Below are 22,034 nucleotides of genomic sequence, written 5' to 3' on the forward strand. Positions count from 1 at the left end.
ATTTGAATGCCAAAATATATTTTTGTTTATACTTGCAATGTACTTCATGATAAGTAACATAAAAAGGGGTTAAAATCAGTGTTGAAATCAAATCTTATTCTCAGTTTTGTTATATTGCATATCTAAGTTTTTCTACTTTCACCCAGGGGTTTAAAAGGGTACCTGTGAGGGCAGAGTAGATTCTTGTGATTGATTAAACTTAATGCGCTACGTATTTGGCGGCAATAGCTGTATACTCCCCAGGGAGCTGAGATGGTTAAAGGATTGACATAAAAGGCCCAGTGACCAGGGGTAATAATGTTGAAGTGCCATGAGCATCACTGAGTGACGGACCTGAGTGCTATTTAAGAAGCCACTATTATCATTATTATTTGGAGGCTGTACAAACAGCTTTTGAAAGGAACACAACAAAGTTTTCTTTGTGAATGACATTTCATCGAAGAAAAAAAATAATAATTAGGAAATTTCAAAAGGGGTGTCGAACGCAACATTTGCGATAGGTACTGTAGAAAAAGATTTGGGCAAGTTTTATGCATGATCTATTTTTAGCCTATACACCAATGTGTTTTAAGCGTTGTATACTCTGTACTTTTCTAAGTGTACTCTAGCCCCTTACCTTGTCTCGTTGTTCAGAGTCCAGCAGGGCCATCATGTCACGCAGCGCATTCAGTCTCTCCAGAGAGAATCCGACCATGTTCTCGTAGTACTCTCGGAGTTCACTGATGCGTTGTTGCATCTCCTGTACCTGGGGTTGGGTCAGCTTGTCTCGACGGTCATGAAGGAGGTGTTCGGCATTCTGGATTGCCTCTAACATGACGGGGCGGCGAGAGAGCAACTCACTGTGAAGGGCCTGTTGAATTCAATCACAAATTAAAATAATAATATTAATATAAGAATATGAATTTTATTTATTTTAAATCTTCGGACATACTTCTTTGTTGGCAGGGGCCGTCCAGGGTAAGGCAAAAGTTTTAAAAACTTTCATCGAAGCGATGTGCCCTCCCAGACCCCTCCAACAAAAAACATACACGTTACAAAAATACAAAAAATAAAAGCACTGAAGTAAGAACGATCACAAAATTGCAATGGAAATGTGAGGGTAGATCTGTTGCAGAAGGCGGGCGCTTTTGGGAAAGTAAAGATTGTTACGTCACCACAATTCGCTTCGCATTCGCATTCACAGGAAGTATGAACCGGGCTTAAGGATCCTGAGAAAAACCCTTGACATCCAAGGCTACGAGACGTAGTCCGACTCGAGGAGTTGCTGGCACAAAGGAAAATCTTTCTTTTGCATGCTGTGATAAGATGAAACAGGCATTTTTTATGCACCATATCAATCTTTAGAGATGTTGAAGGCACAGAAACAATGTAAACCAGAAACACCGTGTATATATCCAGTGAAACGAAAGCAAAATAAAAAAATTCGGAAAACAGACAACAATTTTAAGAGATGTTAAATTTGCATCGGGGAGAAAGAATATTAATTTTGGTTTTTACCCATACACCGATGTGTGTTAGCACTGTGTACTGAGTATACAGTGCTAACACACATCGGTGTATGGGTAAAAACCAAAATTAATATACAATAATTTACAATGGAAAGCAACGAAATTGTGAAAGGGGTCACCCTTTTTTAGCCCCATGAGTAGATGGCAACGTGCTGCTGTTGGCAGTTGATTTGGATTGTTGACCCAAACCAAATCAGCTCAACTTAGCCCGCACCTTGAAGTGGCCATCTGGCATAGTGACGTAAGGCAGTGTCTCATATAAAAATAAGTTTTAATTTCAATTTTTTATTTTTACCTTGTGGTCAGTAATGATAGCCTGTAGAGAAGAGATATCTCGGATATCAGGAATCGGTTCCTTCAGCTTAGTCTTGATCGGTCGGCTCCATTCCAACAGATCCTGAAGGTCTCTGTTCCTCTCGTTGTACTGGCGGATTATCTCGTACATCTCTTGGATGGAGTCTTCACGTAGGTTCACGTTCTTGTCGAGGTTCTCGTAGTCGTTACGGAGACCTTTGACCTCACGCATCACTTCGGTGTCTACGAAAAACAATAATTGGACGATAAATTAAAATAAATGCTTAGTATTCTTGTCAGTAGAGAATATGTTATCAGCTTAGTGCTCTTAAGCAATGATTCATCCCACACAAGGAGATGACCTGGGCCCAATTTCACAGAGCTGCTAAGCACAAATCTTTGCTTAGCATGAACTTTCTGCCTCGATAAAAACAGGATTACCAACCAAATTTCCATGTGATTTTCAGGAAGGGCAAACTATAGCTGAATACCAGTGACAAGCAAAATGCAACAAAGATAAATTTGGTTGGTAATTCTGTTTTTATCAAAGACAAAATTTCATGCTAAGCAAATTTGTGTGCTTAGCAGCTCTATGAAATTGGGCTCAGTGCTCCCTCCTGCCAGTTGGGCTGACAACTTGACACCTGTCATTCAGTTTTCAACTAAAGGATGCTGGGCTGCACAAAATTGAAATTAAAAAACTCTGAAAACGGCCTATATGCAAATTTGGGTGACTACGGACCACAGAACGGATCTTGATGTGGTGATGACTTAAGACTTTATGCTGTTAGTGCTTTAAGGTCCTGTTTTGCAACTTATTTGTTACAATCAAAATGACCTTGCAACCAAATAGCTTTAGATCTGAAAAAATGTATATGCATTACACATATATTTTTTCATATTTGTGAAAATTTTTTATAAAATTCCTACTATCACCTGTAGTAAGAATAATGTTGGAGCGCCATGAGCATCACTGAGTGACAGATTTTTTATTATTGTAAAGGATCTACTAAAAATAAATAAATATAAAATATTTGTTACCTTCAGAAACCTGGAAGTTCTGCTGTAGCTCAACCACACGGCGTTCCATCTGTGGGACATCACCGCTAGCGACTTTGGTAGAGCGTCGACGGTTAGTCACCACAGTCTCAGCGGCTTGGATCAACTGGTCCAGAGTCTTACCGAGCTCATACGTCTCGTTGATCTTGGGTTTGAAACCGGTTACTTCACGCTTCAGTGGCTGATTGCAAATCAAAGAAAGATGAGAATTAACTTCAGATCCAACCCAAACTTGTCGAAAGTTTCTCGATTGACTTTGGCACATCAAAAACAAAATATTGTAACAACTTTATGATCATTAAGTTCATCAGGAACCACTTTCATGTCTCTGCTTACTGTAAGCAAAGAGTCAGCGCTTATGGAAGCAAGAAACTCCATAGGCTGAACATCTGGCGTCAAACTCCACGAATGCATCGTTTCACATGGCATTCGTGGTTCTGGTGATTCGCAGTTAAATCTGGCTTACATGTGTATACAAATAAAGCCAATACCTGTAATTATCCTTAGAGATTAGGACAAGGTAGAGCGCCATGAGTGCCATACATCAAGCATTTTCAGGGGTTTGCAAGGAATTTCTGCTTGTGCAAGTGCATAGTCCACAGTGGTTACCATTCTTTGCTTAGTTACATAGAAATTCTGAGCTTGCTATGTAGGGAAAAATGGTGATCGCAAGAGCAAAATTCTGCAGTAAACAGAGCCATGACATTTGTCCCAGATTAAGTTGCGATATCTAACCTTCATTTGTTCCAGTTGGTTCTTGAGTGTTTCCAGCTCTCTAGCAATGTCCGGTAGATGGTCAAACTTCGTGTTGGTACTCTCCAGCCACATACTGACCACCTTGACAGAGTTACGATATTTATTGTAGATCTGTTTCCTCTCCTGAAGGTAATCATTCCTGGAAGGAAGAAAAATAACATTCATCAAAATTATTTCCAGGACACGTTTGGTAGTTGTTAAAGACCAGTATTCTCACTTAGTGTATCCTAACATTTGCATAAAATAACAAACCTGTAAAAAAAAAAATTGTCTCAATTGATCTTAAATTTGCAAGAAATTATTAAAGAAAAAAGTCCTTGTTGCACAAATTTGTGTGCTTTCAGGATGCCTAATGAAATATTATGATTTCAGTGAGAAATTGCCCCTTTCTCAAAAAATTTTACTTCAGAGGGAGCCGTTTCTCACAATGTTTTAAACTATCAACAGCTCTCCATTGTTTGTTACCAAACAATAATAATAACTATTTTGAGTAATTGCCAATAGTGTAACCCTTTACTCCTCCAAACCCCAAAACTGTCTGAGAAGTTTGGAAAGATGTATTTTGACTTTTTATACTTGCAATCGAAATAATTAGTTTTAGCCTTGGAGAAAGACTCTGCTAGGGTCGACACGTCAGGCATTTGCTTGTGAACGAATGATTAATTTCAGGTAGTTTCAGTTTTGTACTTACAGTCTGGTGAGAGCTTCCTCCATGGTCTGCCAGTTCCTGTCCAACCCCTTCATGAGATCAGACACAAAGGTAGAGTCTCTTGCTCGGGGATGTTTAATCAGCTCTTCAGCTACCTTGGTGATACGCTTGTACTCGGGACTGTGAGTGTCAACCTCTCTGGTGATTTTCTGCAACAATTATTATAAAAAGTGATTTATCAATCAAATCAAATTAATAGTTCTTACATGTATATCTCATGTCAAATATCAAGTCAAATTCTCTCATTATCACAACAGCAAGAGCGTCTGCACACCATACTCATATAACCAGAACGCGATTGTGTGTTATAACAATTTTATCTTTGTAAGGGTTTTGATACTTTCTGTAGATCAAGTTTTTAGCCATGACATGAATATCAACTCATTGTGAATGAAGATGTATGTAATATAGTTTACATAGAGAAGTTTCAACTTCAATAGTTGTCAAGTTTTTGAGGGGGAAAAACATCACAGAGCAAAGTTCTCAGGAGAGTTGCGTGAATCTGTTAAACATGCTAAAATAAATGCTGTCTCACTGAGATGAAAATTATTTTTGAGAAATTGTTTTGCTTATTCTCAAAAAATTACAGCTAAAGCTTGCTTAACAGATACCCCCCCCCAGTTTGTTTTGCTAAGCAAAGAAATTTGCTAAGAAGTACTTCCTTATTAGCAGCTTTAGAAATGATGCCCTTACCTGGATGACCCTCTCAATCTCGGGTATATCTTGCTTCTTCAAGTCTCTAGACTCCACGGTATCCAAGACAGGGAACAGCCAATCCTCCAATCCGTCGACATCGTCCAGCAACTTGCCAAGTTTATCCAACATGCCACGTAGATCGTCATCGTACAGCCCCACAGCGCTGCAGAGCTTGTTGTAACGTTGGTTGATACCGTCCATCTGTGATTGCAGGTTGCGTGCCACGATGGGGTTGGAGGTCTGGCTTACCTTGCCGACACGCTCGGTCAGAGTGTCAATGGTAGAGCGGTGTTGCTTCAGGTCTTGTTCAACACCCTGATTTGAAGGGGGAAAAAACAGATATTAGAGTTCAAAATCCTTTTGTCTGCATATTTGACTTTCTGTCTAGTCTTTTTCACTCCATTGCAGGAGGAAAGCCTCTTCACTAATTCTCCATTTCACTCTATCCTGAGCTGTCTGTTGCCAAGCAATGCCCCTATATGTACTTAGTTTATCTCTCCATCTTCTGTTGTCTCCCTCTTTTTCTTGTTTGGTTTCTTGGAGTCCATTGGTTGTTTTGCATGCCCACCTATTATCATACCTCCTTGCCAGATGACCTGCAGCTGGTTTCACGAAACGCTAGGATTAATCCTATCTCACGTTAGGATGAGTAACTCGTCCTAACTTAGGATGGGTTCAATGCGTCCTAACGTCTTCGGATACGAAACTGAACTCATCTTAAGTCCTAGGATTAATCCTAAGTTAGGAAGAGTTTGGTGAAATCGACGGCAGCCCATTTCATATTTGACAGGCTTTCCTTTTTATCTTTTTGAATCAAGTACAAAATATCCGCATTTCTGCCTTTGGCTGCCATGAAATATTTTTTCAGTAAAAACAGTCAAAACCAAGACACAAATAGACCTACCTTGAGATTCTGAATCTCTTCCACGACCGGCTCACGCTTAACGGTGACCTTTGTACCTTCCATGCGCATGAGTTTCCTCTCGACCTCATCCAGCCAGCTTTGACTCAAGTCAAGACCTTCTTCCAGACCATGCATGTCTCTCATGGCTGTGTGGAGGTCGTTGGAGCGGGAGCTCATGCACACCTCCATGTTGTTGTACTTGGTGACAACCTCATCTGATAATAATCAAAGAAAAGATGTTGGTGAGTGGGAACATAATCATAATTAGCTTCCCTTCACCCTGGTGTTTTTATTTGCTGATCAGAAACACCGGAGTTTGAATTTGAGGCTATAAATCACTCGGCCACGACACTTACACAGAACACAGGATGAATTTCTTGTTCAACTTGCATAGTTAGCAACAGAATATGTATATGGTAGAAAGTGGTTGTACTTACTGACAGTCTTGTCAATGCTAGGTTGGAGGTCCGGCTGCTCCTCAGCAAGCTCAGAACCAGCTGCCTTGGCCTTCTCAACGTCCTTAAGATGGCGAGATACGTCGTCTTGCACTCCCTAAGCAAATTTTTAAAAGTGGTTGTCAGAGAAGGTCATCAATCTGAGACATTCAGTGTGATTTCTTAAGATGTATTAGATAAGAAGGAGGTGTAAAGTAGGTTGATGATTTTTACCTTGATGCGATCAATCTGTTGCTGAACCACATCTTGGGTTTCACCGAGAGGCTCTCGTACAATTTCATCTATTTCCCAGGTTGTGTTCTCAATCCAGGTCATGACATTGTCAACGGCTGAACGATACTTCTCATGGAGTCCTGTTTTACATGAAAAGAACAAAAAAGTTACAACGAGACATCGCAAAACATATGTCCAGAAGTATGTATGTTTTATAACTAGGACTAGTCAAAGCTTAAAAAATAGCATTATTCCCAAAATTGTTGGTGGGTGGATCAAAAGAAACAACTGAAAATAGAAATCAGTTTTTATACAAGAAAAACTGGCCAGGATCGTTGATTTCATTCCTGACTAAATAAAGTAAAACGTGTTTGTTTAAAGGGTCCACAAAGGTCCACAAAAATTTCCATCAAACTTACACGATCTAAAAACAAAAATGATGGTAGAAAGCTTCCCTTAAAAATATTACCTGCTGAGGTGATGGAATTTTTGAGAAATGAGTAAAACAAACTCCTGAAAATAATTTTCGTCTCAGTGAGAAAAACATTTATTTTAGCATGAACAATGGATTTACGTGACTCTCCTGAAAAAGTTTTCACTCTTTTTCTCAAAAACTTGGCAATAAATGAAGCTGAATTTTGTTAAAGGTAAATTATATTAATACATCTTCATTCACAGTGAGTAGGAATTCAGTGATGCTCATGGAGCTATGTAGGGTTCTAGTCAACATGAAAAAAAATCATACTAGGGAAATTTCAGATGAGTTAAAAGGTGATTTTACCGAGCAGGTAGAGGATGCGCTGAGTGTGCTCGTTGCATTTGAGCTTCAGCCTGTCGTATCGCTCATTGGCATCGGTCAACTTGTTCAGAATGATATGAGACTCTGGTTCCTGACGGAAGTTGCGCAAGAATTGGTTGTCCATGACGGCCTCACGGAACTGCGCCAGCTTCTGACGGAAGTCCTAGAGGGGGGAAATAATATTAAAACATGAAAGTCATGTTTGGAAATTATTTATGAAATCGACGGTGACGTTTGTGGAGGTTGTTTTAAAAGTAGTAGCCCATTTTCGGCTTGAAAGTTATTGAATTGTAGTGCAGGTCTTAAGATCTATTATTGTTCCGGTGGCATAGGGAAATCTGTCCCCAGAGATTCTATCCCCCATACATGCCACATGGGAAATAAACATTGGCTGACGGATGATGATCCAAAAGAGGATGCTATAACAAAGAAGAAGTTTGTACACAGTTTCAGGCCAGGAATTTCATCTTTGAAAGGGGCAAGGCCATTTTCATTTTGCAAAAGGGCACTTTTGAAGGGGCACCACGGCCAAGACAAGGGGTCCGGAGGCCCCAGTTTGCCGTATGGTGGACAGAACCTCCAATGGGACAGACTCTCCTGCCACACTGACATTGCTGGTTGTAGATGCAATTTACTCCAGTCATTTCTGAAAAAAACTATTGACAAGTTATACCTGATTCTCATCCAGGAATTTCTGGCCAGAGATGTTCATGAAGCGTAGGTCTGCAGAGTGCGACACCACCTCTTCGTTGAACGGTTGGATCTTGGAGACTTGTTTCCGCAGAGCCTCGCGATCCCGTGCAACATCCATCAGGTAAGCGTCGAGAGTACGCTCGGCAGAACGCAGCCAGGTCTCAAAGGAGGAGAATTCACGGTCGAACTTCTGCAACTCGTTGTTCCCGGAGGTCATGTGTTGGTTGCGGCTGTCGGAGTCGGTGTTGACACGGTCGTAGTGAATCTATTAAAACCACAACCAGAGAAGAGAAAATACATGTTGGTTTTTTGAAGATTTTTATGGAAGTTCGCCCAAAACAAGGCCAGAAGGCATTCTTGGTAGGGGATACAAGAAGAAAATAACTCAGGAGAGCTGGAGGCAGGAATTAATATTCCTCTTTAAACAGTCTAGATTGTAGGATGGGAGAAACATCCACTAGGCAAGGAGTTCCAAAGAAATGCAGTATATGGACAAAAGCTGTTGGAATGGCTCTTTCTTCAACATCTCAGCAAAGTGAGAGAATATGGGTGAGAAGCGGAAAGCCTGGACCCAATTTCATGGCTCTGATTACAGCCGAATTTCTTCGCTTACGATCACCATTCTCCGCTTGCCGTGTAAGCGAATAATGTGGAGTACACTTGGCACAACCCAAAATTCCCTGCTAACCCATGAAATACACTTGATGTAAGCGCATAATTCCCTGCTTTTGTAACCCCCTGATTCTTTGCTTATGATAAGCAGAGCCATAAAAAATTGGGCCCAAATTTTCCGCTCAACTTTTTATGTTATATTACAGGTTGGCATAGTGTCTATCGTTCACAACCATATTAAATGGTCAGACAGTAGGAGGGTTGACGATATGAATATTGGAGTTTTGAGTGACCAACCTTGAGATCATTTGAGTAGTCCTTGAGCTGTTTCTGGTTGCTGTCACTCAGTTTGTCCGGTTGAGTTTCCAGTAAGAATTGAGCGTTGTGTACCGCCAGCATGACCGGCTCATGATGCACACGTACATCCTCGTGAATATTCTACGGAGAATAAAAGTACAAAGTATACCTCGGTAACAGATTGCTAATTTGTATTGGTCGAGAACCAATCACGTGATATAATACAAAAGACGGGTCGGGGTCGGGTAACATGAAAAGTAATGTATACCGAGATAAATCACCTTGATCATTCCCACCGTTGGTCGTTTCCAGCACCCTGTATGATAATATGAATAGGCCCGGGTATGAGCAGAGCATGGGTATGAGGTTGTAATTACGCTGGTACTAGGTAAATTGATATACATTTCTCTGCGTTGTGCACCACCTTGCAAGGTTCCAAATTATACTTTTGTTCAGGGGTGTTTATATACCAACTTAGCTGAAGGGTTGAAAGATTTCCACTAAAAACAAACTTCACAAAATCATGAATTTCTGAACAAATCAGTTTATCTATACATCATAGTTTTAAGAGAAATAGATTAAAAAGATGTAAATTCGCATTGGTTGCAATGTGCTCGACTCCTGCGGAACATTCGCAACAAAAACAGAGCTGTGATGTCAAAAAGGACACGGGACTTGAATCAACAGATTTCAAGTCGTCAATGGGGGGGACAGAAAGGCTTGGGGAACCATCGTGATTCGAGGACACCAATCGACTTAAGCAAGTAAGCAAGATGTCAAAATTCGCTTTGCATTCGCATTCACAGGAAGTATGAACTGGGCTTTAGAGTTGTTTGTCATTCAGTACCTTTTGCTCACGGTGTTGTTCGCTGAGTTGACGTAGCTCTTCATTCATTGGTTGCTGGCTTCCCATCTGACTCTCGATGTCATTGATCCATTCAACAAGCTTCATCAAGGTGCTGATCTTCTCCTGGACTTCTCGCAAGAGGTTCAGCTGTTGGCAGCAAAGTCAGGTCATTTAGGAATGTGTCAACATTTTCCAGGAACAATTATCAGCTTAGCAGAAATCAGCAGGAAACAAGTCAACTATTGTACACATGATATGGTAATTTGGGTGGTAAACTTACTCTGATAAGCTTATTTTGTGTGTGCTTGGATACTTTTTGGGCTTGAGCAGCTCTATCAAATTGGGCCCTAGTTACGAAGGTATTCCTCCAACGCCTGAAACTGAACTTTTCTTTATCATTCTTTACAGGTTTCTTCGGTGTTTTTTTTGAAGGGATTATTTGCAAGTTTTAGATCATCTACCAGATGGGCTTGGCTGGGGCCCACGATCACAAAGTGAGCCTGTGTCTTTTCGTCCATTTTTATGATATAGTGTTCGTTTATATGTATTTTGTGGCATTTCTATTGTATTTGAAATAACGGACCGTGTATTCACCGCCTGCTCGTGGGGGCGCAAGCTGCGCTGGCCCCCATGAGAACTCTCCCACGAATGCTTCAGACTCTGCACTTTGCCGTGCTCCAAAAAGTATTGCTAATTACTGGAATATTAAGTCAATCCCTTTAAGCACTTGCGTTGTGGATGCTGTATGAAATAAAATAATTAAAAATAAATAAAATAACGATTTCTCAATTTCATATTCATACCTTATCCTTCATCTGTCTGACCCAATCTTGGACCTTGTGATTAGCTTTATCAGTATGAGAACGTAAGTCATAGACACCACGCTGCAAGACGTCTTGCTGGTCGTGGCCAAGACGGTCTTTATGCTCTCTCATGAAGCCCTCTGATGAGGTCATGACCTCCTCGACCTGAGGTCGGCTGTCATTCAACTCACGCTGGAGGGCCTGGATTGAAAACAAAAAGACAAAATAATAATTAGGATTTGAAACTTTGCATGCTGGAAGTAAATTGAATTCTTGACTTTCGGAACCGGCGCCCTTTAATGGCATTTTTGTTGTCAGGTACAGTGCCCTCTATAAGTGCTGTATACGTATAACTAAAGCCCGGTTCATGCGAATGCAAAACAAATTTTGGCATCACAGCCCTATTTTCACATTCGCAGAGTTTGGTTGGCAAAATCTGGTTGGCAAAATGAGGGAATATTGCGCTGTTTTGTACATGGCTACTGGGTGCGTGACACAGAGGCGATTGCGCGTCCGCTTAGTGCACAACTCTATGGCGTTTGCCAATAGGGTATGTACAAATGCGTGAATGTTATTAGCCCATTTCATGGGCAGGGTCCATTAACGTCATATGCGCCCCAGCAAGAAGTGAGTTTCAACTTTCCACCCACCTTCATGTTGTTGTACTGGTCTTCCAGCACGCCTACGTCATTACTCAGCGGTCCCTGACCGTCCAGTTGTTGCTCCACACTGGTCACATAGTCATACTGGTCATTCATGACTCGGACGCGGTCAGCATAGAGTTTAGCCAGGTTGAGATAGGCGTCTAACTCCTCCTGACGGAAGGTCAGCTTGTTGCCGAGGTTATTGAAACGATCGATGACGCGGTTGACGGTGCGTTGAGTGTCTGATGGCTCTGTTGATTGATTAGATTGAGAAAGGATTCTTAATATTGATTATTGATAATTGGTTATCTACAAGGCACTAGATACCTTTGGTAATTGTCAAAGACCAGTATTCTCACATGGTGTTTCCCAAGATATGCATAAAATAACAAACCTGTAAAATTTGGACTCAATTGGTCATTGAAGTTGCAAGAGAATAATTAAAGAAAAAACACCCTTGTTGCACAAATTTGTGTGCTTTCAGATAAAAGGCTTCTCTTTCTCAAAAAAATAGGTCACAATTTCAGGTAAAAGGTGATCTTTAAATAAATTTTAGATAGGAGCGAGTTTGCCTTACCGTCTTCAAAGAAGCTCATGCGAGGGCGATCTTGTTCCTCATTTGCGTAACGCTGCATCCTGGGTGCCCTATCCACCTGGTATCTGCCATCCTTGGATGTAAGTCCAAGGCTTGGGCGTCTAGGAGCCACAGTCAGCGGCAACATGGCTTCACGGGTCACAGTGTCCAGAGTACGTCCGAACTTACGAACGTCCTCGATGTTTGGACGATAGGCAGTGTATTCCTTCTGCAACGGCTGTACGGAGATGAGAGAACAAGATTTTGATCAATGCAAAATACATGTAGTTATCTTGTGGGAAAGTGTGCTTCTTCTCTAGCTTGGATTAAAATACCCTTGCTGGGTAATTTATGTTCTTTGAGAACTTGTCTTCCCGCAGAGTAGATTTTTCTGAATTCGGGGGACTTCTCAGATTTGAAAAGAACTGTCCTGCTGTCCTGCTTTCTAACTACTTCCTGGGTAGGAAATCGGCCAGAACTACTACATTGGCTTAAGTGGATCGAGGGGACTTCTTGTTATTAACTTCACTACAGAGTAGTGAGTTCTTAATTTGTCTCGACTAGCTTGCTTAGGTCACCGTTAGGAGACTGATCAAAGTTGTTAAGTACCTGTAGTTGTTGCATCTGTACATTAATGGTCTCTTTATCAGAAGCGATGGGTTGGAGTTGACTGACTCTGTCCTCCATGCTTCCCAGCCACACGTTCCCACTCTTCACTTTACCATCAAAGTCCTTGAAGGCCTTGTTACGCTCCTCCCACTGTTGCATTCTGAAATATGTAAAACAAACATCACTTTCATCAGTTTGGAATTTTACTTTTTGGGGGCCATAAAAAAAATATTAATACTTCGGGGCCCAGTTTCATGGCTCTGCTTAGCATCAAATTTCTGTGCTAGTTGAGCTGTGTAAGCCAAGGATGCCTTGTAACATGGAAGGCGCACACACACAAGCGCAAATTCTCTGCTAAATACTGAATATTGAAGCGCCTTGAGTGTCACTGAGTGATGGATATGTGCGCTATATCGGAAGACAATATTATTATTACTGTTATTATTATTTGGCGATAATACAATTTGAAATCTATTTGTTTACCGTCGGCCGAAGGCAGTCTCCAGAGACTTCCAGTTGAGGCCGACATTGTCCAGAATCTCTGAGATGTAGCTGGTGTCGACGTTCTTGGATCCTCGCTGGAGCTCTTGACCAATCTTCTGAATCTTCTCGAAGACTGGACGATGGTTGTCCACTTGGCGTTGGTAGTCCTATTAACAAGACAAGTGAACAAAATCAGGTTACCAGTCTGTCTGGTTCTCATTTATAAGCAAACTTCTTTACATGATCTTCCCGTCAAAGGCACTCGGCAAACTCACACTATCAGGGGATATTAACACAAAGCTGGCAACAGCCAATCTCTTACTGTTAGTTTGTTGAGTTTGGTTTGCTGTAATTTCTTTTCTTTTGAATTTGTCAGTGGGCATTTCAAAAAGAGCCTTTTTGGCTTCTGTAAAAGCCCCCATATTGGTTTACTCCGTATCGAAAAACATTATATTAGGCAGTGTCCGAATCGGTGGCTAAAGCTACTGCTACAGCTAGATTGCATCATCATCTTGCGTTAGTATAGAACGTCCTTAGCAACACACATAGCATTAGCCGTAGCCATAGCTGCAGACGCCAATTCAGATACAGCTTTTTATCCTTTTTTCACCAACATGGAAAAATGTTGATTTGAATTTGAATTGAAGACTGTTTTGTGACCTACCTGTAATCTACCTCCCATATCAGGCAAATCAAGCCGCACCAGCTCCCTGGACTCCAACGAGTCAATCACCGGCAGCATCCAATCCTCAAGATCCCCAACCTCTTCAAGAAGTTGAACTAGACGATCCAGAAGACTCTGAAGGTTCTCCTTGCGATCACGAGCGCGGACGATGACCTTCTCAAAGCGGGAGTTGAGGTCGTCCAGACGGGACTGGATGTTCCTGGCCATCTTAGGGTCGCACTCCTTGATTAGCTCAGCAGAGGATTCGTTGGCTGACGCCACGCTGGGCTTGTGGCTGTCAATGTCAGTTTGGAGAAGCTGAAAAAAAGTACAAATAAAAATTCATTCTTGATCCTCACAAATAGATGGATTGCACATGATGACATACATACATGTAAGGTTACACTCTGTTTGCCCAAGTGGAATGCATCCCTGGAATCCTTACTAAGAAACTCAAATTCAGAGCCAACAGTCCTCCCAAAAGAGTACACATTATTGTACCCGCAAGTTTACTGGATATTCTTATTTTTTAAACTCAAAATCACTGAAGAACCCTCTTTTATAAATCGGTTATAATGAAACTTTAGATTGCGCTGCTATATTTGAAACTGAACACCTACATCTGAAAACTGAAAGGTAAAGATTCCACCAACCTTATGCTGTTGGAGTTGCTCCATAACAGCGTTACGCTTCACCATGATCTTAGTGGTATCCAGTTTATTGAAGGTGTTCTCCTTCTCTTCCAGCCAGATGAGCAGACTATGGAGACTGTCCTGTAGACTCAGGCACTGCATGCGTGTCATCTGAAGGGTGTTGCTACGCTCTGCTATCTGCCTCTCCAGACGACTGTAACGATCCTGGACGTCACCTAGTGGCAAAACAATAATAATAATAATAATAACCGTATTTATAACGCGCCTTTTGCCAAAGGATACAAAGCGCCAGGTATTATTACTGCAAGGAGTGGGGTGAATTTTGAGATATAAGACCTAATGTAAAATGTAAAGTTAGTTTGTTGCACTGTCCAGATTTAAGGGGATAAAATAAGCAAAACTGCAACAAAGACATTGTGCTTAAGTTAAATATCTTGAGGTGTTTTCATTAGTCCCAACTTTCAAAAGAAATAATAGTAGTTTTGGGTGGAACAAAGAAAAGTTGACTGAGAGAAAAACTGACTTGATCCTAATGACCTCCAGATTAACGTGCCGGTGCTCTACCAACTGAGCTATCTACATGTAGCCCTAATATTGAAGCCAGTTCCTAGAAATGCAAAAGTCATGGGTTCGAATCCCACCCAAGTAATATGCCTGTGATTTTTACATCTGAGTATACAGTGCTAACACACGACAGCGTTAGGGTAAATTACACCAACATTGATACTCTTAAGAACAATTTTAAGGATACACTTACCGATGGCTTGTTGTACGTCATTCTTGATTTCATCTTGTGCATCAGCGAGATCCTTGCCAGCTTCCTTAGATTGCTCTACATGTCTGGAATGCTCAATCACCTCATCGTTGAAAGTCTGAACAAAAAGATAGCAAATTGAAACCCTTATAATCCATACATCCTAGTTTGCCCGAGTTTGATGGATACAGTAATATATAGCCACACAATCCATTCTTTGCACAGGGCAAGGCAATCTGATTAAAATAATTCTTTCAAAACCCACACTCCAAAGTTGATGGATACAGGCAATAAAACCACACTGAAGGCTAGGACCAAAATAATAAAAAATAAAAATTTCTTCCAATAGTTAATATAAATATAGTTATACTAACTATTGGAAGACATTTTTATAGATACAATGTCTTTAAGGTTATCAACAAGAAACACTACAAGCATACCAGTACTCACTTAAAGAAATAGATGCTTTATGAAATGCCATTAAAAAAAATTTCAATGGTTCACATTGGACCCAAGATATGACGTTGTAAATTTCTGACGAAAGAATTATCCCACTCCAAACAAGCTAAACAATGGAACACTTTTGAACATCCTTTATTACAGTTCTCACCAGTGGTGCGCCAGCACTTCTCAGACCTACACGCGCAATACTGAGCACATGCACGCACGCTCAGAGTCGCAAAAAAGGACCGTTTTGTCTAGTGCCGCCAGCATCTCAAAAGTCTCCCATCGTGAAAGTCCCAATGCCATCGATCTAGCTTGAGATAACTTCTATTTTCCTTACCCTGAGCTTGTCAATCTGTTGCTGTACAGCGAGAGGCTCTGCAGCGATGGGTTCCTGCAGGAGTTTCACTAGGGTCTGCTCAGCACTCTGCAGCCAGGTACGCACCTTACCCAAGCTCTCATTGAATGTCTGGTGCTTGGTGATCAACTCATGCAGATGATCATTGGTTTGCTCGTACTTGGTCTGTTGGCAGAAAAGGAAGAAAAGTGAAATGGGACAAAGTTTAACTCAACAAGCTTGGATCCTTCCCACCAACACGTGAATCTTGCAAGCCCTACTGAAACCTCAACATCATCACCAGTCAAGCATTCTCCTGAAGACCAGCAGAGTAACCAAATAGATTGAATATTGACTTTAAAAGGGTTGCCTACAATCAAGATCAAATGCTTGGGCCACCCATGCCTAACGTTATATAAAACAATTCCCTGTCCACTTCCCATTGGCAATAAACCTTCTCTTCCCCGCCCCCCGCTCAATGTTGACCGTAACGCAGAAGAAGATCGCCAATTGGAACCAACATTGAAAGGGGGCAGGGGCCCAACGAGATATGGCCGGGATTGCAGGTACATGAATGAGGATAAAACTAATTTCATTTCTTACCTGGAGTTTGTCAAAGTGGCTGTTGAGTCGCATCAGCCTGTCTTGGGTTATGTTAGAGTCTGGTGCCTCGCTGAACGTCTTGTTGAATTGACGAGTCAGGGCATTGCTGCGGAACTCTGACATCATCTGCTTATAGGCCTGGAAAGGAGATATAGAAATAAACACAATATTTATTTATTATTCATAATAAACAAAAATATACACATCTTGAAGACCCTTCCTATACAGGGAATGATTTCATGGCTCTGCTTACCGCCGAATTCTGCGCTTACAATCACCATTCTCTGGTAAGCAGGGCCCCAATTTCATGGCTCTGCTTACCGCCGAATTCTGCGCTTACAATCACCATTCTCTGGTAAGCAGGGCCCCAATTTCATGGCTCTGCTTACCGCCGAATTCTGCGCTTACAATCACCATTCTCTGGTAAGCAGGGCCCCAATTTCATGGCTCTGCTTACCGCCGAATTCTGCGCTTACAATCACCATTCTCTGGTAAGCAGGGCCCCAATTTCATGGCTCTGCTTACCGCCGAATTCTGCGCTTACAATCACCATTCTCTGGTAAGCAGGGCCCCAATTTCATGGCTCTGCTTACCGCCGAATTCTGCGCTTACAATCACCATTCTCTGGTAAGCAGGGCCCCAATTTCATGGCTCTGCTTACCGCCGAATTCTGCGCTTACAATCACCATTCTCTGTTTGCAAGATATGGGATTTAAGGCATTGGATAGTGAGGTATCAATATATATTTTCTTTGCAGTACCACTATGTGTGTATTTACTTGCCAGGTAGATTTTGTACTTTACAGAACTGTCTTGCTTTATATTTTACTACCGCGGAACAGATTTTCGGAATTTGGAAGACTTCTCAGTTCTGAAGAGAACTGTCCTGCTTTTTAACTACTACCTGGAAGGAAGGTAGAAAATTGGCCGGGACTGCTACTTTAGCTGTTAGTGGATCGATAAAAACTTCACTACCGCGGAGTAAGTTCTTAATTGGTCTCAGTTTGCAAGAGCTAAACATATTTTCACAATATTTAAGAGTATCTCACCTTAGCATTATTGAGGAATCCCTGTCCAGTCAAGTTAGTCTTATTCAGTTGATCTTTATTGGATCGAATCTCGGCATTCAGCGACTGAAGCTGAGAAGACTGCTTCTTCAAGACGTTGATGTCGCGTCCAGCGTCGCGTCCGAATCCCTCCACGGTGTCCTTAGTCTTGTTCAGCCAATGCTCAAAGGTTACCACGTCCTTGTCAAAGTTGCGCAGGTAGTCCAGAGCGGAGGCAAGTTGTTGTACGCGCGAGTCGCCCTCATTGTTGAGCCGCTCGTAGCGCATACGCAGCTCGGAGACGTAGTCCTGGAGGCGGGCGGCATTCTCACGAGTCAGCTTGTCGCCTTGTTTCTTCAAGAACTGCATGACACTGTCGATGTTATTCTTGACTGGTTTGGCATGGCCGACTACATCGTCGCGTAGGGCCTACACAAGTGAAAACAGAAACAATATGAAATCTTCTTTTTCTTCTGAGTTTGTTTAAATAAGACACTATTGATAATTGTCAAAGACTAGCCTTCACAGTTGGTGTATCTCAACATATGCATAAAATAAAAAATTTTCAATCTGTGAAAATTTGAGCTCAATCGGTCGTCGAACTTGCGAGATAATAATGAAAGAAAAAACACCCTTGTCACACGGAGTTGTGTGCATTTAGATGGTTGATTTTGAGACCTCAAGTTCTAAACCTGAGGTCTCGAAATCAAATTCCAGGAAAATTACTTCTTTCTCAAAAACTATGGCACTTCAGAGGGAGCCGTTTCTCACAATGTTTTATACTACCAACCTCTCCCCATTACTCGTCACCAAGAAAGGTTTTATGCTAATAAATATTTTGAGTAATTACCAGTAGTGTCCACTGCCTTTAAGGACTTTCTTTTCAGGCTATTTAACCACAATTTTGCAAATTTTTTTGAAGGAAAAAAAAAACTTCAGTAAGAAGACAATCATGGCTGGTGTCACAATCCAGATCCACAAGAGCTTGAATTTAATGCTCTAGACCACTTGGCCATGGCACCCTATAATCACTCAGGATGATTTTTTGCTTACCTTCATCTTGTTGAGCTGCTCACTGAGTGGCTGCACCTGCTCAGCCTGTGGTTGGGAAGAACCCATAGCATGCTCAGCCTCAGACACCCATTGCATCAGATCCTGCAGCTGGCTAACATGGGTATGGTACAACTTCTCAAGGGAAGTCTGTAAAGAGATTCATGACAAAACAAACATTAAATAATTAATAATTTATTGAATTTATCTTGCGCTCTCTCCAGGACCAGCCTGTTTGAGGGCGCACAACAGGAAGAACCCATAGCATAACAAGCAAATTACAAGGCAAATTTGTGTGGATCATTGTATTAAATCACCTTTCGAACCATATGCATTTTATAACAGACGGTTACAAAAAGACCAACTCCACCGATCCAAGGCAACGTGTTCCTTTAACGATACAGCCTGGGAAGCTGCAGCCAGGGGATCACCTATGCGACTTTTTATTTCAGATACCAAACAATACACCACAAAGAATATATTTGCTTACAATTTCTTCCTTCTCCCGATGGCGTTGAGACAGCATACCCTTGAGACTCTGAAGACGATCTTCAGCCAGGCTTACGACCTTGTCATAACCACGTCGGAGGTCTCCCATCTTACCGTTGATCTCATGTTGCTGTTCAACCTTCAGGTAGTCATCCTTGTTGTTGTGGATGAAACGGTCGGCTTTCTTAAGAGAATCCAAGATGGGCTCTTTGTGGTGGATGATCTCTTCCAAGAAATGCTGCAAAGGGAATAACATTGTGAAGTTTTGGGTCATTATTTATATTTACTCATTCTGAATCAATATTAACAATGACTATTTCTTGGTAAATGTCTACAATGACTCTTTCTAGGTCAATAGTTACAATGACTCTTTCTGAGTCAATGCTTACCTTATGTTTCTCCAGTTGGAAAGTCAATGTAGGGATATCCTTGCTGACTGACTCCATGTTGGTCAGCTTCTGCTGGGTCATGTTGACCCAGTACACCAGGTCACTCACAATCTGGAAGATGTTGCGGTACTCCTTGTCCAGGTCAGCCTAGAGGGGAGAGGTTAAAGGTCAACACAGGTCAAAAGTGAAACAAGACCATTATTGCGCAAGTTCTTGTGGCGACTAGACTTGACTAGACCGACTAGACTAACCAGAAACCATAGAGCACAGGGAGATTGACTATATCGAACCATGCACTGGAGCATGGTCGACTATGGTCTATTTAAGAGCTACGTCATAGTTTCTAGTCAGGTCTAGCTGTTCACCTGAGCTTGCTTATTGATTTGTGACTGTCTGTAGTAAGTTCATTGATGTTGAGTTTTTTTGTCATGAAAGTATTGTTTGAAAGTGACTTTGCATGATGTGTATGGATTGTTATTTTAATATGTCATAATGCAGCCAGTGTAACCAGACCAGGAAACAAATCAAAACTCATAAAAGGGGGAAAGCATTAAGTTCAAACAAAATCCAGTGGAAAAAAATCAGTTAGTCATGAAGATCAATGAATAAGAGCCTTGGATGATTAGGGAAAACAAAAGCACGAATGTTGATAAAAAATATATTGTTTACTAAAAAGTAACAAATATTATATACCGTCCCTAAAAATAAAAATAAATTAAGGGGCTTTTCAAATTATCCAGTTTGCTGCATTGAGTATAGGATCAATGGGAAACCTTTTTTACCATGAACAAAAAGAATTATCCTGCAAATAAAGAGCTGAGTCTAGAAAGGTGGTGTACTGGTGTGTCTCTTTGTTTGTTTACTTTGCTGAAAACTCTTTCATGGACAGATTTAATATGATTAAAAATGCTTGTGAAAATCACTATGATCACAGCACAGCACTAATGAATAATCAACTACTACACAACAATGCATAAGGAATGTGCAGGAGAGAAAATACAGTACATTCCTCTCAAATTAATGTTTCTTTTTATTCTAACACTTCCAAAAGGCCCCCCTCCGCCCACCAAAAAAATATATATATATATATAAAAAGATAAAGAAATTCTAGGGAAAAAAAAATTGTAGACTACAGACTAAAAAGCGGAAAAGTACTAAAAAGCGGAAATTTTTAATTGAAGTAAAAAAAAAAATTGAAGCAATTTTAAAGTACAGAATTTTGTATTAATAAATGATAGCTTTCAATGATTTTGAATATTGATAACCATGTAGGACACCTTGCAGATATGAATATTCATGAATAAGGGGGTTAAATGTCATTAGGGGTTAAGGGTCATTCAAATTGTGAAAAAGATGGTGGTTTTTGGAGACAAAGACAAACATATAGAATGAAGACTCTGACAAACAAATGGGTTAACAAAACTGTTTTTATTAGTCATACAAACAAATACCACAGCGAGTAGACAATAGGGGATGTGAGAACAACAATAACAAAGGAACAATCAACAGAGCTGGGTGTTACAAACAAACGATATTAATATTACTAATGTGAAAATGTGGGAGATTTATTTAAAGTAAACAAAATAGTTGAAAACTCATTCAAAGGAAGTTTCTTTCACTCTGAGTAAGGCTAAGAAAAGTTAGAGAAATTTCATTGGGGAATTGTTTAATAATGAAGTATCTTCAAGACAGATCAAGGGTGGGGGAAGGGGGGGGGACATACAAGGGGAAAAACATACAAATCTGAGTAAGAAAAACAAAATGGTTTATAAAAGTTTGTGTGGAATGGTGTACAGTAAGAGGTGTAAATAGACAAACATTAGACCAACATGAAATTTCTATAAAAAGTTTCAAAAACCATTGGAAAGTTTTCTGCCAACTTAGCTGTAAGGAATTACTTTTCAGAATCTGGGACAAATTTCATGGCTCTGCTTAGCATGGAATTCTGCCCTTACCGCCTTTAGAAGCACACCCTTTACAGGGTGCTGTAATTGCAAAAGTCTGTGGTAAGCACGACCCAATTTCACAGAGCTGCTAAGCACAACAAATTATGCTTAGCAGAAAAAGATTACCAGCCAAACTACCACATAATAAGTACCATTTGTGACTGGCATCCTGCTTATTTCCGCTCATCAGCAGACAATTGTTAAGCAATAATTTCTGCTTAAGCAGCTCTGTGAAATTGGACCAAGGGCCATGAAATAACGTCGCCAGGTCACACATACATAGAGATTAGACTAGCTACAAGTCTGACACATGCTTTTTCCAAATGGAAAGGGTATCTTCACATGCAATCAAGTTGGAATTGTCTTGAACATAGAACAGACAACTGGGGCATGAGGGAACTCTACTTTTGGTTATTTACATAAACAAATGATACAGGATTTTTGTCTAAACGAATTCTGAGGTGTATTTTTTTTTTCTCTGTCACAATCCTACTCAATAATAGTCTGTTCCGAAAAGTTATTTAAAAAAAAAAAGTAATTTGAAAATGGTTAACACACGCACGCACACACAACAGAGAGTAAAACGGGGGGGAAAATCTTGAACGAAATGGAAATATGAAAACAAAAAGATTAAGGTAAAAGTCACATGCAAACGGAATCAAACAGTAAAAGGAATTACTAACCTCTTCAAAATACTAGAAATGC

General features: G+C 40.8%; 1 protein-coding gene across 1 annotated transcript in view; it reads right to left on the reverse strand.

The window, feature by feature from the left end:
• The window catches only part of LOC117304446, a 230,747-nt gene that overhangs the window by 171,864 nt on the left and 36,849 nt on the right, over window positions 1-22,034 (reverse strand). Inside the window, exons 25-52 of the mRNA XM_033788903.1 lie at window positions 22,013-22,024; window positions 19,384-19,530; window positions 18,996-19,232; window positions 18,509-18,655; window positions 17,459-17,884; window positions 16,411-16,548; window positions 15,811-15,993; window positions 15,030-15,144; window positions 14,273-14,487; window positions 13,620-13,937; window positions 12,956-13,122; window positions 12,473-12,632; window positions 11,867-12,101; window positions 11,296-11,540; window positions 10,646-10,846; window positions 9,843-9,989; window positions 8,996-9,136; window positions 8,067-8,351; window positions 7,376-7,556; window positions 6,595-6,734; window positions 6,364-6,478; window positions 5,927-6,141; window positions 5,020-5,337; window positions 4,309-4,475; window positions 3,597-3,756; window positions 2,844-3,042; window positions 1,804-2,045; window positions 617-850 (exon numbers count right to left, since the gene is read on the reverse strand). Coding sequence (XP_033644794.1) covers window positions 617-850; window positions 1,804-2,045; window positions 2,844-3,042; window positions 3,597-3,756; window positions 4,309-4,475; window positions 5,020-5,337; window positions 5,927-6,141; window positions 6,364-6,478; window positions 6,595-6,734; window positions 7,376-7,556; window positions 8,067-8,351; window positions 8,996-9,136; window positions 9,843-9,989; window positions 10,646-10,846; window positions 11,296-11,540; window positions 11,867-12,101; window positions 12,473-12,632; window positions 12,956-13,122; window positions 13,620-13,937; window positions 14,273-14,487; window positions 15,030-15,144; window positions 15,811-15,993; window positions 16,411-16,548; window positions 17,459-17,884; window positions 18,509-18,655; window positions 18,996-19,232; window positions 19,384-19,530; window positions 22,013-22,024 — 5,490 coding nt within the window. The remainder of the gene's footprint in view (window positions 1-616; window positions 851-1,803; window positions 2,046-2,843; window positions 3,043-3,596; window positions 3,757-4,308; window positions 4,476-5,019; window positions 5,338-5,926; window positions 6,142-6,363; window positions 6,479-6,594; window positions 6,735-7,375; window positions 7,557-8,066; window positions 8,352-8,995; window positions 9,137-9,842; window positions 9,990-10,645; window positions 10,847-11,295; window positions 11,541-11,866; window positions 12,102-12,472; window positions 12,633-12,955; window positions 13,123-13,619; window positions 13,938-14,272; window positions 14,488-15,029; window positions 15,145-15,810; window positions 15,994-16,410; window positions 16,549-17,458; window positions 17,885-18,508; window positions 18,656-18,995; window positions 19,233-19,383; window positions 19,531-22,012; window positions 22,025-22,034) is intronic.

This window comes from Asterias rubens, chromosome 21, assembly GCF_902459465.1.
Source record: "Asterias rubens chromosome 21, eAstRub1.3, whole genome shotgun sequence".
Taxonomy (NCBI): domain Eukaryota; kingdom Metazoa; phylum Echinodermata; class Asteroidea; order Forcipulatida; family Asteriidae; genus Asterias; species Asterias rubens.